We start from the raw sequence: 15,520 nt of genomic DNA on the forward strand, positions 1-15,520 counted from the left end.
AATCAAATGGTTAATTAGTCCTATTCTGCTGGTTAAAATCGGCGACGGGCGAAAATTCATCGTGATATAATTTACACTGAAAGGGGACCATAATTACACATATATGATTTTGCAATCAATTTTGACTTCTATGAAAGCCATAGATCCAAGGACAAGATATGGTTGAATCATAATCACTTAGATCGATAACTTATGTGGGTTTACCTGTATCGTTAGTATAAATCAGATGATATTATTAATTCTCTTTAAGGAATTTTCAGCAATTGTTAAAAATAGACGAAAATTGATAAAACTAGTGAAAAGTTGATAAGAATAGATAAGATAACAATAGGACTTAGGTTGTTTAGCAACATTAAAATTTTAGAGGTGTATTAACTTATCTATTCTGACTATATTCATGTACGCAACAAAAGCCATGAAGTACTAGATTCACGTATAATCAACAGAAGGATAATCTGTAAGGAGCTACAACCATGTGTTATTAATTAAAAGTTTCACTATATTATACGAGGAAATTAAATGCTTGTTCTAGCAATTCTGCTGAGAGAATCTTATCGCAATGTAATTAAATAGAAATGAAGATGAAAATGAGATAGTGGCTTAAGGCCCCTGCTCATTGTCGGATGAATTGAAAGTCTACTATGAGCCTGTCAATAGAAGAAATGCATCAGATATTTGCCGATTAGTGCAAAGCAGCATTCAATAGTGTATGGTAATTGACTGACATCTAACATAGATGCAATCATGAATGAAGTCTAGTGGTCGGCAACTTTCCTAATCGGTAAGCTGCTGGCCTCAGGTAATGAAGCAATTAGTCTTTTTTTCATATTAGTTCTGAAGTGCTTCTAAGTACTGATTCTATGAAATTGTCCGATCTGTCGATTTATTTAAAACTCTTCTTTCAATTCATCCTTAGCTGACCCTTGGCAGCCGTGACCGTTTTCGATATGGGTATCTAACCATTTCATATTATTTTCAAAATACTGGAAACATCCCGCACAGCGACCACTGACCGAGCTTCTTTCGCTTGATTTGGTTCCGGGAGGGTAAATAAAATGTAAAGCTTTTAAATGGGTCTTATAAGTATCCCTTCTAGAGAAGCCACCTGTAGGGTGACATTTTGTGCCGGTTGCTTCGTTACCAGGATCTTTATAGAACGGACATTTGAATGCTTTTAATGAGTTGTGCTTCTTAACATGACGGGTTAAATATCCCTTGACCTTGAAATTGGCCTCGCAATGCGGACATTTATGTTTCAATAAATCGTCGTCTTTATTATTCGTAGTTCCCTCATTATATTTAGGTTGAGATTGAAGCTTCTTCCCTGTGGGCGAATTAGTTTGTTCAGTAGCAAAGTCTGGAATAGAATGCAAAGTGTGATTTGAGGGTTGTGAAACTGAAGACATTAGCTGATGGGAAGACTGGTCGTGGTGATATGGCTGTGGTTTGGGTAAATCTTGGATCAAATCGTTAAATAAACGATCAACATCGTAGAGCGACAGATTATTGTATGACAACGGATCCATATCATACTGAAATCTGATGTTGGTAGCAGCTTCCGAAGACGTATTAGAAGCATCTTCTTCGTGTTTTCTCTTTTTGAAGCCGCTTTTCCACGAATCGTCCTCCTCAGGACTTACGAACCCTTCACTTGAAGAGTAAAACTCGTACGGTTCTTCTAACGAAGGATACCTTTCGGGTTTCTGTTTCTCTTCTCCGGCACCGTATTTGAATGCCAGTAAATTATTGTCGAAACAAGCGTTGGAATTGTAGTTTGCGGTTCCTAACTCATAGCTGAAATCAAATGTATTGGTGCTGAAAAGTTCCAAATCATCGGCCGCACATGCCACGGCCCCTCTACTGACCAATCCTGGAAAGCTAGCCCTATTTAACGGTGGGAAAAGCTTATCCTTGCTGTAGAAGATCGTGTTCAAAAACTTGAACACATTGAGCTTAATGTTCAAGATATCCTTGTTGAATTTGGTGGGGGAGTCGTTCAATATTCCAAGAGACAACATATCATCGGTATCCTATACTTTAATATATCGTCGCAGATTAATTTTTCCAATATGACAATATACTTCTAAACCGTCACTTATCCTTCTTTATAACACTTCTTTCTACTTTTTAGACTTCATCTTTATCGTATATATTCTCCATTTGCAATAAATTGTATTCCAGCCATTATTAGCCAATGAAATTAAAGAAACTAATCTCAAGTTTTGGTACGGCATTTCTACAATTAGAATTGTACATCTTTCGGTATTTCGGTTCCATTTTCCTAATTTTCACCTCCACATATTGATTACAGCACTGCTACATGCTCCGCATATGATCTGACACCATAGGTATACTTTAGCACCTTCAATTGTGGCCATTAGTAATGATCTTGTATTACTTGTGGGTGTAAAAGGCTAGAGAGAAAAGGTGAGAAATGGATTTCGGAGATAGTCGGACATATATACACCCACGGTTAAGCTCAAAAGTAACCTTGTTGCATTGGCGAGCAATCTATTATATGGCGATTTTAGATTGCACATCTGACTATTGCCTGAATAAATCGGAGAAAGGCGAGGGGTGTGTACCGGATTCGGATGTTCACTATTGAATAATGCCTATGTTGCTTTCCCTTTGGGGTCCTCTGAAATTGATAGTTAACGTGAAGTATATACAAGAAATTTGACTTGGCCCAGGTATAGGTGGAGAACAAAAGAAGAGCTCGAGTATGTAGAGGATTGTATTAATGTAGGGATGCTTCGATTGAGATATTATTTCGTGTATGCAAATCGGGTAAATATTAACTGGAAAAGCATACATTTTGTGGACTAGATAAAAGAACCACAATTTTGCAGTGATGTTGTAGTTTGACGAAAATTGCAAAATTCGAAGAAAATTAGGAATTTGAAATTTGCATCTATTATACTTAGACCTACAAGACAAGTATATTATACAGGGATGTTTACACACTATATTTTGCAAAGTGAATTATTCTGGAAAAGCAAAGAATGGTCTATTCAGAAATACTAAATTAGTTAGAGCCAGCATCTCACAGATAGACAATCGGTATTGTTTCATATAAACATGGAAATAGTCGTTTTCTAAAGTGAATGGGGTCTAATAGCCGTTGAACTTACCTTGAATTACTGGTAATATCAATAAGGGAGCTGGTCTAAATTCGGTAATTTTCACAACCATGCTATACTACGGAGATTCTACCATTCTAATTCTTCTAACTCTATTTTGAACTTATATATTACAACTTAATAATTGCATTTAGGTCTACGTACAATTGCTCAGTATTACATGCTATACTCAGTCGTACTACATACTTTGATGCTACACCACTAAAAGCAACAGGTTCGTGTAAATCAGTTATTTAGAGAGATATTTGTGAAGTACCAACTATTAAATCAGTCCGATACACACACTCACATAAGAACTAGTAGATGATCTCGTATGCCGGAGACGGTCTACTTCGTCTAACAATTGTAGTCGAATCCAGTAAGGGAGTTTTAGAACGATATTCCAAATGCTTACATAATAATGATTTGTTTACCTTTTCAAAAATTTGTGTATTACAGTAGATCATTGTATGAAAAGGCTTTCAAGTTATATGCTCAGTATATAGCTATACCATACCTACTGAAGAGCATAATGGACGAAAAGTATCAGGCCGACTTTCCGAACTCACACAAGCTCTCGAATATCGATAACTTGAATATGACGAACCAGTCGGTTCAACGAAATCGGCTTCCAACGCTAGGAGAAATATTGGCAAATAAGACGAAACCGCCAGTAAGCTTGCATAACTTTTATGACTATATGAAAGTAACGGATCACAATTCAGATTACCTAGACTTCTGGTTTGATTTGGTGAATCACTTGAATTTGTGTAAGCATTATATTTGGGGGTTGAGAGAAAGCATAGTCAGACAGTCATATAACGGGAATCGTCATTCTATGCCTATACTGGACAGGTCTAAGGCCAAATCAGTTTCATCTTCCATTTTATTAGACCTTATAGTGAATGATAATTTTTTGCAGGGCAACGACTCTAGGAGGTTATCACAGTTCTTGCGAGGTGACTTGGAGGTAAACCCAAGGCTATCCGAGTTAATTAGTATCTATGATGAACAAACGGTCGCCAACAACGCGGGTCAAACAGAGCAAACGGGGCACACAGGCTACGCAGGATACACAGGTAATGACTCTACTACTTCCATACACAGTCCCGTATATAATAATACCAACGGTAAGAGAGTATCGTCGAATTCGAGGTTGTTAGAAGATGATTCGTACGTTTCGAACCAGTTAAACATTACAGATGCTGACAAGTCGCAAGTATTTTCCCAGCCAAAATACATGCCGCTAGAACAACCACCACGTAAAAGAATTTCGTCAGTGAACCCGAGCACGATCGAAAAGCTCATCAATAACTCGCCAGGTATGTCAGAAAGAAGTTCATTTATCACTAGAGATAACTTGAAAGAATCATCCAAGAATTTATTGTTAAAATACTTCGTCGAGGATTCGGAGAAAGATTTAAATTTACCAGGTAGCCTTAAGAATGATATTGTAAGAGCCATAGAAGTGGAAGGTAGAGACGATCCAGATGCATTTAGTAACGTGAAAATTTACGTCTTCAATCGATTAGAGAACTACTACTTGCCAAACTTTTTGGATCTAGTCGCGATAAAGAACATCAACCGTACTAGTAATAACTTTCTTGTTTCATACGGGAGAATCATCTTAGGATTCTTCTTCTTATTCATTGGGTTCTGGATGAGCTATATTTTTCTATTCTTGAACTACAGTAAGGGCAAAAGGCTCTATATCATCATCCCCTTCATAATATCTGCATACTGCTTAATATCATCGATTTACTTCATAGACCCAATATTGGTGTGGCTTGGCTATAGTGAATCATTTACAAGCGAAAACTACTTGATTAAGATCAAAGAAAAATTCATTCATAGACTATTAATCAAAAGGAGCTTGTGGGTAACAGCACTAATTTTGTTGTTTACAGCTGTGTTTACAGTACTATTTAGCTTAGTTCCCGGTCATAGATTGTAACAATCTTGTGAATGTATGCATTAATATAATAATAACTTAGGTGTAGATCTAGCGAGCAGGATATGGAGCACATATAGATTCTTGGCTCGTACGAAACAATCACCGTACACCAAATCGAGGCATTACGATCAATTACAGTAGGTGTACACAATGCTGTCAGAAACAAGCTAATGGTATCGAGAGCAGAGCCACAGATAAAAATTCTTCCTCATCGCATCTGTAACCACAACTCGCAGTTAATCCTCCCCTAGATCCTACATTCACATTGCTAAATCATATCATACATATAATTAAATACAGAAAGTGTGTTACTATTATAATATATAATAAACAAAGAGAATTTTATAGAAATACTTAGATTAAATTAGTGATCAGTAGGTCAAGCTTAATTTAATAAAGCTTCTCTCTTTTCGTTGACTCTTTGTTGTCTTCTTTCACGAGCAGCTCTGTTTCTAGATCTTCTAGCTTCAGCTTCGTCCTTCAATGATTTTTCACGTAAAGCTTCGGCCTTGGCTTGAATGATGTGTTCGACTAAAGATCTCTTGTGCTTGAAAGCGTTACCCTTGGCAGATTTATATAATGAGTGGTACAAGTGCTTGTCAATCTTACCAGCATCTCTGTACTTAGCCAATAATCTTCTTAAGACTCTCAATCTTCTCATCCATAAAACTTGAGCAGACATACGAGCGTCCTTGGTACCCTTTCTCTTACCGTAACCCATGTGTCTACCGGCTCTCTTGGATTCTAACAAAGCTCTTGCTCTGGCTCTAGAGTGGACAACAACTGGCTTCTTGACAATGGTACCGTTTCTGTATAACTTTCTGATAGCTTGACGAGAGTTGGCATTGGAGATTTCAGTGGCTTCGTTAGGATCTAACCAGATCTTTCTCTTACCAACACCAACAACACTAGCTGCAAGTCTCTTTTGAGTTCTAAGATTAGCCCTATATATGTTAGTATATCGATTTCAATATTATATGATTGCTGTCTTATTCACACCACGATGCTTCTTGCTCTTTACCAACCATTCCCACTGCTCTACTCCCTGTGGATTCCCACTCTATTTCTTATTTCCCTTCTCTAAAATTTTTGTTCAAACCTCTTCAATAATTTTTCACTCTCCTTGATTTCTATTTATGTCCCACTTTGCTCTATCTTCTAGTCCGTTATCATCTGTGTTTCTGAATTAAACTCTACAATCATATCTTGAATACTCCACTTACATTTTAATTAATGTGTGATATAGTTAATCAAACGTTATACTAGGAAAAATCCTCTTCAACAACGTTAAAATTTTTGTAACAGGAAAGGGAACCACTAGTCTCCTGAGCCCACAGTGAGGGTTAGAAGAGCTTGAAATTTTTTTCTCTAACAAAGAATTTGGACAAATCACACGACCAAATCTATCTACTTATATACAGTATGATAACGAATAAAACAGTCACAAATTATAGGCCTAAAGAAAGACACGGGGATAATACATAGCCCTAATATCCGAGTAAATTTTTCAGTGCGCGATGAGATCAAGATAAGGTACTAATTAGAGAGATATAGTGTATTAATACGTTTATTTGGAGGTTATTCGTATAATTGACGATTTAATTTGTGGAAAACAGTTATAAGGTAATTATATTAGAATGGCTAAATCATTAAGATCCAAACCTAAGTTGAGGGCTAAGTCGTTGAAGCGTAAGGGCGAGTTCGAGGGAATAGTCGATGCTAGAAACAAGAGATTATCTGAGAAGATGGAAAAGGAGACCAAGAGACAGGAGGAGTTGAAACAAGCTGCTAAGGCGGAAGAGGGAGTCGAAGAAGACGAGAAGATGGCTGTTGATGGTGAAAAGAAGAAGAAGGTAAGCACATCTGGGTGGAGGGACTCGAGAAAGCAGCAGTACAAGCAGAAGAAGCTCCAGAAGAAGAAGAATATGAAGTTTTAAGTTTGATACAGGCGGACGACGGGGCTACAGACGATAGAGGTGCTGTAGCTAGACAAGGTAGAAGAAGAAGGCCGATAGCGATGGAGAGGTCAAAAATAGAAGCACGGGAGACGGTGCGAGAACATGAAATGGATAAGGTGAAGGTGCAGAGCCGAGGCACAGACACCTGGTTGACCATGGGTCGTAATTTTGTATAGTAGTTATGGCATTGGCATTTTAATTCTCAAGTTATAGTTTATTATTATAAGATAAAGTACTTCATTACACGAAATCGAAATAGCACGTTTATTCATATATAGAGAGACTTACGCCTTGTAGTTTTCGTAGCCCACCGACTCCAACTTGTCAGCCTTGGCCAAAACTTCACTCTCCATGGAGTCCATGTACTGTGACATCTTGTTTAACCACTTGTTGTCGATGGCACCCAAGATTCTGACCGCCAATAATGCGGCGTTGGTACTGTTGTTAATAGCCACGGTAGCGACTGGAATACCCCTTGGCATTTGCACAATCGAGTGTAACGAATCGACTCCGTCCAAGGTAGATCCCTTGACTGGAACACCAATAACTGGCAATGGGGTCATGGCTGCAACCATTCCTGGCAAGTGAGCAGCACCACCGGCACCGGCAATAATACACTTGATACCACGCTTGGCGGCCTCGATAGCATATTGAGTCATTCTGTGGGGCGTACGGTGCGCACTTACAATGGTCACTTCAAATGGTACCCCGAAAGTCTTCAAGATATTTGCACCCACTGACATGACTGGTAAATCGGAATCAGAACCCATTATTATTCCAACTAATGGCTTTTCTGCAGAAACATCAAGGTCCTTGGCTACTCCTTCTTCGCCACCTAAGATGTGTGCTAATCTGTTTTCACAGTCTTTCATGGATGATGAAACAATGTTAATATGACCCATTTTTCTTTGGGGTCTAGTACTCTTACCATAGAGATAGACTGAGGCATTTGGAGTTTCTAATGCTCTACGACAGATCTCTAATTCCTTATTAGCAGTATCGTCACCTAACACATTCAACATAATGGCGTTGGTGTTAGTGGTGGAAAACTTGGTAAAGTCCTTAGGCATTGGCAATCCAACGACAGCTCTAACATGAGCTTCAAATTGTGATGTGACACAAGCATCGATAGTATAATGACCAGAGTTATGAGGTCTTGGTGCGATTTCATTAATCAATAATTCACCATTTGACAATAAGAACATCTCGACCCCGAAAATACCACACCCAGGGAATGATTTGACGGCATTCTTAGCCAAAATCGATGCCTTGACAGATAAAGTATCAGTGATTCTAGCTGGCGCGTAGACAACATCGCAAATGTTATTCTTATGGACTGTTTCCACAGTGGGGTACGCGAAAACCTCCCCTTCAATAGATCTTACGACCATGACAGCTAATTCCTTGGAAAACTTGCACCATTTTTCCGCATACAATGGTCTATCCTTTAAATATTCTAATGCTTCTGACAAGTGGTCCTTACTCTTGACTACGTAATTTCCCCTACCGTCGTATGCTAAAGTTCTTGACTTCAACATGAATGGATATTGGAACTTGTTACCAACTTCCGATAACGTTTCGATGTTATTTTCCTTAACATCAATAGATTCAGTAACATCAATTCCGTGTTCAATCAAGTGTTCTTTCTGCGAATATTTATCTTGGATCATCTTGATGGTCTCTGGCAATGGGTAGATCTCGACACCATATTTATTTTTAGCTTCTTGTAATGCGTGGGCATCAACATGTTCTATTTCTACTGTTAAAATATCACATTTTCTGGCTAATTCCATGATAGACTTTGCGTCTGAAAATGAACCGTTAACATGTTCATCCAATGCATTAATCTGCTTAGCTGGTGAGTTAGGCGCATCTAAGATAATGGTTTTAATATTCAATCTATGTGCTGCTTCAACAATCATACGACCTAATTGGCCACCACCTAATATACCTATAGTTTTTCCGTCCATATTCGGTTGTTATAGAGTTTGCTTTATACTTATTTCTAGTATTAGATAGAAAAAACCATCCAAGCAATATTTAATCCATCTCTCAGATAATCGCTAATTAACCCGAGTCATTGAAAAAATCACTCAATTTTGTGTTACATAGATATAGTATAGATTTATCATAAAAATACATACATAGATAGTAGAAGCAAATACATAAAGATACTACGTAAGATTGAAAAGTTAGTTAAATTGGGATTCATCCAAATTAATGTTCATAAATTCATTTTCGGAGAAAAGAGCTCCTCCGAATTGATTTGACTGGCTATCCTTCGATACCGTCATGAGATTCGTGTTTACCGAAGGATGAAGCATATTTTGAAAGGGTTGACTTTGTTGATCTTGATGGTGCTGCAAGGTTTCAAACTTCTGTTGGACCGAAAGTTGTGGTTTTGTCTCAAAATCATGGTCGTCCAATATGCTTGATACAGTTGGAGGCATTGTAGCCGTAGATGTAGTGGTAGTGCTGTCCAATGATACCGGATGATAATCAACGGCCAGCGGTTGAATATCAGCAATTGTTTGCGTGGGTAATATCAATTTAGTTACCGAAGTGGTGGCATCTTTGAAATGATCCACTTTGGCGAATTCCCATAACGATACCGATTTAATTTTCAGTTTTAAAACCAAGTTTGAATCACCACTAGATTCGTAAATGATCTGCTTAATGGTTATTCCCTTGAATGCCATATTAACTTCCATTGGGTTGGGGTTGTTGATCAACTTGGAAATAAAAAACTTCCAAAATTTGGGCAAAAATGGTTGGTTTTCGTTAGCCTTGACGTTTATATCGTTGAACTTCAACACCTCATTACCAAACGAATATATACAAGTGAAGATTGAATAATCCGATTGATAGGAATCCAGAAGGAAGTAATTGGTTTGAAGGCCGTCGATCGTATAATTTTTGGGTAAATGGGGCAAGTGTATTTTAACCATATTATGAAGAATGGGAATATCGGTGTTTTGGAATTCGTTTAAACCTGGAAATCTATTCGATATTTTAGCGTTTTCCCTTATCTTCAAGCTTTTCAAATCATTGGAATTTTGAAACGTTAAGACGATTGGGTTCCCACCGACAACATCGTTAATAAGCATATAGAAGTTTTCTACTTTAATAATCTGATTCGTTCTCGGTTTTTTAGTGGGTATGGTAGAAGAACTGGTTGACTCTTTACGCTTCTTCACGTCAGTTATGCCTAACGACTTATCCAAGTTGATCTTGGAAAAGATCTCTTCGAATCTCTTCTCGTTTCGTTCCTTCTCCTGCTCAGTCTCAAAGCTTGGGCCCTCGTTTATCAATTTAATAATATCGGGCTTTTGGGCCAAGTTTTTAATCACTTGTATGTGACTGGAGACTTGTTTTCTACTTCTAAATTTGCCAGTTTTATTCAAAATATAATCCGAAACTAATTCATTTCTACCACAGGACCGACCACTGATTTTAATCTTGTTGGAGCTCTTTTTGGGAATAATGGCCAAAATTTCCTCAAACGCCATTTCGACATCGTCCGACCAAATATCTGTGCTGGAAGCTCTGTCTGTCTCATTTTGAAACTCATAGTTATCTTCGACATTACCAGTGAATATATTCAAGTCGCCTGTTCTTTTGGTGGCAGATTCCGGCTGTGCGAAGCTTCCCAACTCGTTCTCCTCGTCCTCATCCTTCACTTTCTTCTGGTTGAGCGTACTGGGCGACACGATTCCGAGTATCTTGCGTATCGGAGTCTTCTCTGTCTCATTGCAGGAAAAATTGGTCGAAATGGGCATCTCTTTCCGTACATGTCTTGACGACTCGTGTACCTGGTAGAGTTGCTGTCCATCATCATCTAACGCAATATCCACAATCATAGGCAACTTCTTGTTGGTTCGGCCCGTTCTGTTGGGTGTTTGTGTTGGTGTATGTGACATTTCAAGGAGTGACTGAAGTTAATTAGAATATTTTACACGTTGAGTTGGATAATAAAGGAGTGAATGTGTGCAACGGTAATCTTATCTTTTTCTTATAATATTGACCTTCTCAGACCTAGTATAATCGGGTCTGAAATATCTCTGGACCAATTGAACGGTAATAAATGTTTAAAATTATTAAATGAGTGTTTTTACCTTAGGTCAATTTATCTTCGAAGTCCAGATTTCGCCTACTCTTGATTATCAGCCTCTGCTATTTTGTCAATAAAATTTATCGTGTATTCGTGTTTTCTATTTTTGTTTATAAGCCTCACGCAATATTTTTTTTTCTGAGTCGTCTCTGTGTCTAGTTCCCCTGAATGTGAATACAATACGAAGTCGTCTAATATACAGCGTAGGAATAGCCAGCACTATATGTAGTAAGCGTATATAGACCTTTATATAATTACAGACATGAACGAAAAAAATTAGGCGAATTGGGACGAATTGGAACCAGAAAGAACCAGAGATGATTGTTCATTTAAGGCACATGCATTTAAGCGTTCTAGAGTATGATGAGGTTCAATAAGACGCCTGTTAATGCTGTTTCAACAGCCATGTCACTAGTTGCCGGTAATAAAATTATGTAACAAAACATTATCGTTTTCCGAGGCTTCTTCGACCTCACTGAGGTCGTTAAGGTCGATGACTTGTTTTGGATCGTAATCGGAGAACTTTAGGGTGGAGCCATTAACTTCGACAAACGGAACTTTAAGGGTGCCGTTGTTGTAGTCGTTCTGCATTGCCTTTTCAATTTCAGCGAGATGAGGCAACGAGTTGCGGTGGCCTTTGTAGATTCGCTTCATTACGCGGATAATATTATTCGTGGATTTGTTTTCTCTGATTACCATGTGATAGAAGTCGGAGACATCAGTATTAAATTGCTCGATTGAGGTGTACTCGTAGGTGTCAATGTTGTGTTTGATTTGGCTCCAGGTCAAATGGGCACCTGCTTTTGATCGGTAGTTGATCAAGAGGTGATTGGCGTCGAGCTTGTCGAGCTTCGAGAACTGGACGTCGAGAAGGCGTTTTATGGGGAAGTAAACGGTGTCAACCATGACAATGTCCAAATCGGAAGCCTGCTTACTCATCTCTTGTCGTGAGAGGTTGCTGGACGTAAGTCCAATAACCTTATCAAGATCACTCATGAGGATATTGGCGACTTCGATCTTATTGTTGATTTCTTCGTAATTGCTATTACCGTAGACGATAGAAGACGTGGCGATCATGTTATTATTTTTTCTGATTAAGGTGGCTCCTTTCTTTGATTCCCTTTTCAAGCACCAGTAGCGACAGATTTCGTTGCTCATGTCTCGGATTTCTTGTAATATTTGCTCTCGGCTTCTATTGGGCTTGTAGCCAAGATCCTTCAACATGGCTACTTTGGCCAGCTGAGCAATGCTTGGCTGACTATCAACCTTCAAGCTGATTAATGTAGCAAATAGTCTATCGCTGAGAAGTTTAGGAGGGATCGGTGTATTGTTTTCTGTTTTCCATTTGAATATGTTTAATTTATTGGCTTTCTTCTGATTTTTCGTCAACCTTGCATTCTGGTCGTTCAATATGGTAATATCTCTATAGAACAACCTTGTTTTATTGATGCCTTTGATGCATTCATATTGATCCCAATCTGATGGAGAGTGCTTGTCACAAAATGATTTTAAAGTGGTTTTGTTATTTATAGCACCTTGTATACCTTTCGTTAAATTCATATAGAGACCCGCCCTTTTTGCACATGTTACATGATAAGCCTGGAAGCAACTTCTATTACAACACTGAATACAAGCTCCAACCTTTTGCTTACATATATAACATGTCAATTTCCACCTGCTTTTTGGAATTAAGTCAACCCCTTCAATTGGTTCCATGTAGATGGGGTTAGCAAAGTACAATTCGTTAATCCATAATGCGCAAATGACATGACTCCATAAACTATTATCCAATTGCTTAAAAGCCCCTGTTTTACTGGGACAGAATACGCAATCTATCTCTCTGTTTTTGTTGATCATACATTTACGACACAACCATTGACCTTCAGGGATGAATGCAATACCATAACATTCTTGATGCACCGCAATATCACAACCATCGCAAAATACTATAGCGTTAGAGTTATCACAGTCACTGTCGTTGCAGACCGCACAATTCTGTTCTACCACAGACCCTACCACAATCCCATCATCGTTACCGTATTTGTTATTATCCAACCCTTCGTCTAAAGTTAATAGCCTATTATTCTCATCTTCGGTGGAAGAAATGGACGACATTTGTATCTCCAAACTATCCCATTCATTCTCAAGGATTGTGATTAAGATCTCAAACACCTCTGGAGTCAACTTGATCGTATTTTTGGTCTGATCGTTTCTATGCTGTAAATATAAGTTGTCCTGTTCATCCATATCATATTCAACCTGATTTTTTTTCTTTATAATCATATCTTCTATTTTTTCATTTTCATTCAACGAGAACGGCCGTATGTAAGTTGACGATGGGACCTTATGACTAGCTCTATTAGGTTCTTGAAACCCATAGTCCGTGACAATTTTACTGAATTTGATATTTTGATCTCCGTCATCAGACTTGGAAGTTACTCGAAATGAAGGTTTTTTCAAGTCTAGGTTATTTATTGCCGCTCTTTCATCATGTACTTCATTATTTTGATCATTTTGATTATCAAGTACAAATACTTTCAATTGATTTGATTCCTCGAGATCGGGATATATTTCTTTGAAATTGCGTTCCTCCCGGGGTTTTGAATTATCAAAAAATGTTACGGAGGAATAGTTCGGATCTATAAGCGAACGTCCGTTTCCTGGAGTTTCCATAATCGTTTATAGATATGGAGATAATTTATGTTACTATATTTACCTCACGTAAACGCTCTTCGAAATGTTCTTGAAATATTTTGTGACGTAAATTGGGTCGTTTGCGACACGCTTTTCAATGGGATTTTGCAGCATTTATGAAATGTATAAACTATGCTAAATATAAAACTTCGCAGAGTCTATATCACCCGGCGGGGTGTCTATATAATCTAGTATATTGTTGGTCGAATGCAGCCTTGAAACTACGTTTGAAATGACTGGAGTGGTGAATCTGGACACGATATCAGGCGAATCGCAGCATGCACCATCTAATTTTGAATCGTACGATGCATTGGTCCTTGAACTTCCTAGAAGGGATAATTTGGATGAAACAGTAGAAACAGTATGACTGGTACCCGTAGATCTTTCCACAGAAAGATTTGCTCCGGGTGCGGACTGAATAGGAAGATGTAAATGCATAATCGCAGCTTTCAAGCTTTCGTGTAGATCTGTAGAACTAGAGACCTTTAGGACCGGCTTGGAAATAGCTCGTAGTGGATTCAAGAATGGATGGATTGAAGCCGAGTCTACTGTAAGTCTTTCGCTTGGATCAGTCTTGAGACAACAATCTATGAAATCTTTGGCCTCGGGTGACACATGCAGCCAATATTCGGGTGGCTCATACATGTAATCACCGGCTAGTATAGCGCTCTTCGTTTCCTCGTCGGTTTCGCAATCAAACGGCATATATCCACATAACATAAAGTAAACAATTACCCCCACAGACCAGATATCAATGGCAAAATCATAACCTGAACCATTCAAGACTTCTGGAGCAATATAGCTGAGAGTGCCACGAACCCCCGTCAACTTTTCTTCTGGATGGAGTATCCGAGCTAATCCAAAGTCAGCCACTAGTACATTCATGCTGTCCTTCTTTCGAGACCGGAAAAGGATATTTTCTGCCTTTAAATCATTATGGACTATGTTGTTTGCGTGCAAGTAAGAAATAGCGTTCATCAACGACTGCGTGATGGCCGAAGACTGTGATTCTTCCAAGTGACCCGACCTGGTAATTTTATCAAATAATTCACCTCCATACGCTATCTCGGTTACCAAATACAATTCGCTGGCGGTTTCAAAATGATCTATAAGTTTGAGAATGTTATCGTGGTTCATGGAGATTTTTTTCAATACAAGAAATTCATTTTGTAACATGCTTTCTAACCCATATACCAAACTTTTCTTATACATCTTAGCAGCATAATGTTGACCCGTCAACTTATTCTTGCATTCAAAAACCCCCGAAAACGTTCCATCTCCTAGTTTATGCTTCGAAAGTATATATTTACATGGCTGCTCCATCGCGGAAGAATTCCGTCCATTAATTTTTGTTGATTCTGTAGGAGGCCATACTTCTTGTATATTACTGCTATGCTTATCTGTCATATTAGAATCATGAAACGTCAATTTTACCTGCTTGTATTGATGATCCCAATCTTTCCAAGAACCTATCCAATACCTATAAATCACTGATAAGGTTTAACAATATTCCAGTACGCCCCCGGAAAAATTATGTTTCGCGATAATTACATCAAACGGATTATCTTTAAGATGAGGTCACATGATCATTATGAATTAATTTTTTTCAAAATTATTCTGATGAGGTACTAAATAATTGTATAGAAAGTTAGTAAATCGAAATTGAATTACAGGTATCGAA

General features: G+C 38.2%; 8 protein-coding genes across 8 annotated transcripts; 2 read left to right on the forward strand and 6 right to left on the reverse strand. All coding sequences in view use genetic code 12, as the record gives it.

The window, feature by feature from the left end:
• Nucleotides 1-887: 887 nt before the first annotated feature.
• Nucleotides 888-2,018, reverse strand: DEHA2G13684g (DEHA2G13684p; the record flags this gene model as incomplete). The annotated part of the gene is made up of 1 exon (XM_462133.1): nucleotides 888-2,018. One exon carries the CDS (start codon nucleotides 2,016-2,018, stop codon nucleotides 888-890), a length of 1,131 nt encoding a protein of 376 aa, XP_462133.2.
• A 1,702-nt stretch (nucleotides 2,019-3,720) lies between these two features.
• DEHA2G13706g (DEHA2G13706p) lies at nucleotides 3,721-5,076 on the forward strand (the record flags this gene model as incomplete). Its single annotated transcript, XM_002770586.1, has 1 exon — nucleotides 3,721-5,076. One exon carries the CDS (start codon nucleotides 3,721-3,723, stop codon nucleotides 5,074-5,076), a length of 1,356 nt encoding a protein of 451 aa, XP_002770632.1.
• A 385-nt stretch (nucleotides 5,077-5,461) lies between these two features.
• Nucleotides 5,462-6,301, reverse strand: DEHA2G13728g (60S ribosomal protein L19; the record flags this gene model as incomplete). The annotated part of the gene is made up of 2 exons (XM_002770587.1): nucleotides 5,462-6,020; nucleotides 6,300-6,301. Coding segments are annotated over 2 exons (561 nt in total).
• Nucleotides 6,302-6,713: 412 nt separating this feature from the next.
• DEHA2G13750g (DEHA2G13750p) lies at nucleotides 6,714-7,013 on the forward strand (the record flags this gene model as incomplete). The annotated part of the gene is made up of 1 exon (XM_462136.1): nucleotides 6,714-7,013. The coding sequence occupies one exon, from the start codon at nucleotides 6,714-6,716 to the stop codon at nucleotides 7,011-7,013; it is 300 nt and encodes a 99-aa protein (XP_462136.1).
• A 305-nt stretch (nucleotides 7,014-7,318) lies between these two features.
• On the reverse strand, nucleotides 7,319-9,004 carry DEHA2G13772g (DEHA2G13772p; the record flags this gene model as incomplete). The annotated part of the gene is made up of 1 exon (XM_462138.1): nucleotides 7,319-9,004. One exon carries the CDS (start codon nucleotides 9,002-9,004, stop codon nucleotides 7,319-7,321), a length of 1,686 nt encoding a protein of 561 aa, XP_462138.1.
• A 222-nt stretch (nucleotides 9,005-9,226) lies between these two features.
• On the reverse strand, nucleotides 9,227-10,954 carry DEHA2G13794g (DEHA2G13794p; the record flags this gene model as incomplete). The annotated part of the gene is made up of 1 exon (XM_462139.2): nucleotides 9,227-10,954. One exon carries the CDS (start codon nucleotides 10,952-10,954, stop codon nucleotides 9,227-9,229), a length of 1,728 nt encoding a protein of 575 aa, XP_462139.2.
• A 602-nt stretch (nucleotides 10,955-11,556) lies between these two features.
• Nucleotides 11,557-13,818, reverse strand: DEHA2G13816g (DEHA2G13816p; the record flags this gene model as incomplete). Its single annotated transcript, XM_002770588.1, has 1 exon — nucleotides 11,557-13,818. One exon carries the CDS (start codon nucleotides 13,816-13,818, stop codon nucleotides 11,557-11,559), a length of 2,262 nt encoding a protein of 753 aa, XP_002770634.1.
• A 156-nt stretch (nucleotides 13,819-13,974) lies between these two features.
• DEHA2G13838g (DEHA2G13838p) lies at nucleotides 13,975-15,162 on the reverse strand (the record flags this gene model as incomplete). Its single annotated transcript, XM_002770589.1, has 1 exon — nucleotides 13,975-15,162. The coding sequence occupies one exon, from the start codon at nucleotides 15,160-15,162 to the stop codon at nucleotides 13,975-13,977; it is 1,188 nt and encodes a 395-aa protein (XP_002770635.1).
• Nucleotides 15,163-15,520: the final 358 nt, after the last annotated feature.

Source organism: Debaryomyces hansenii, assembly GCF_000006445.2.
Source record: "Debaryomyces hansenii CBS767 chromosome G complete sequence".
NCBI lineage: Eukaryota > Fungi > Ascomycota > Pichiomycetes > Serinales > Debaryomycetaceae > Debaryomyces > Debaryomyces hansenii.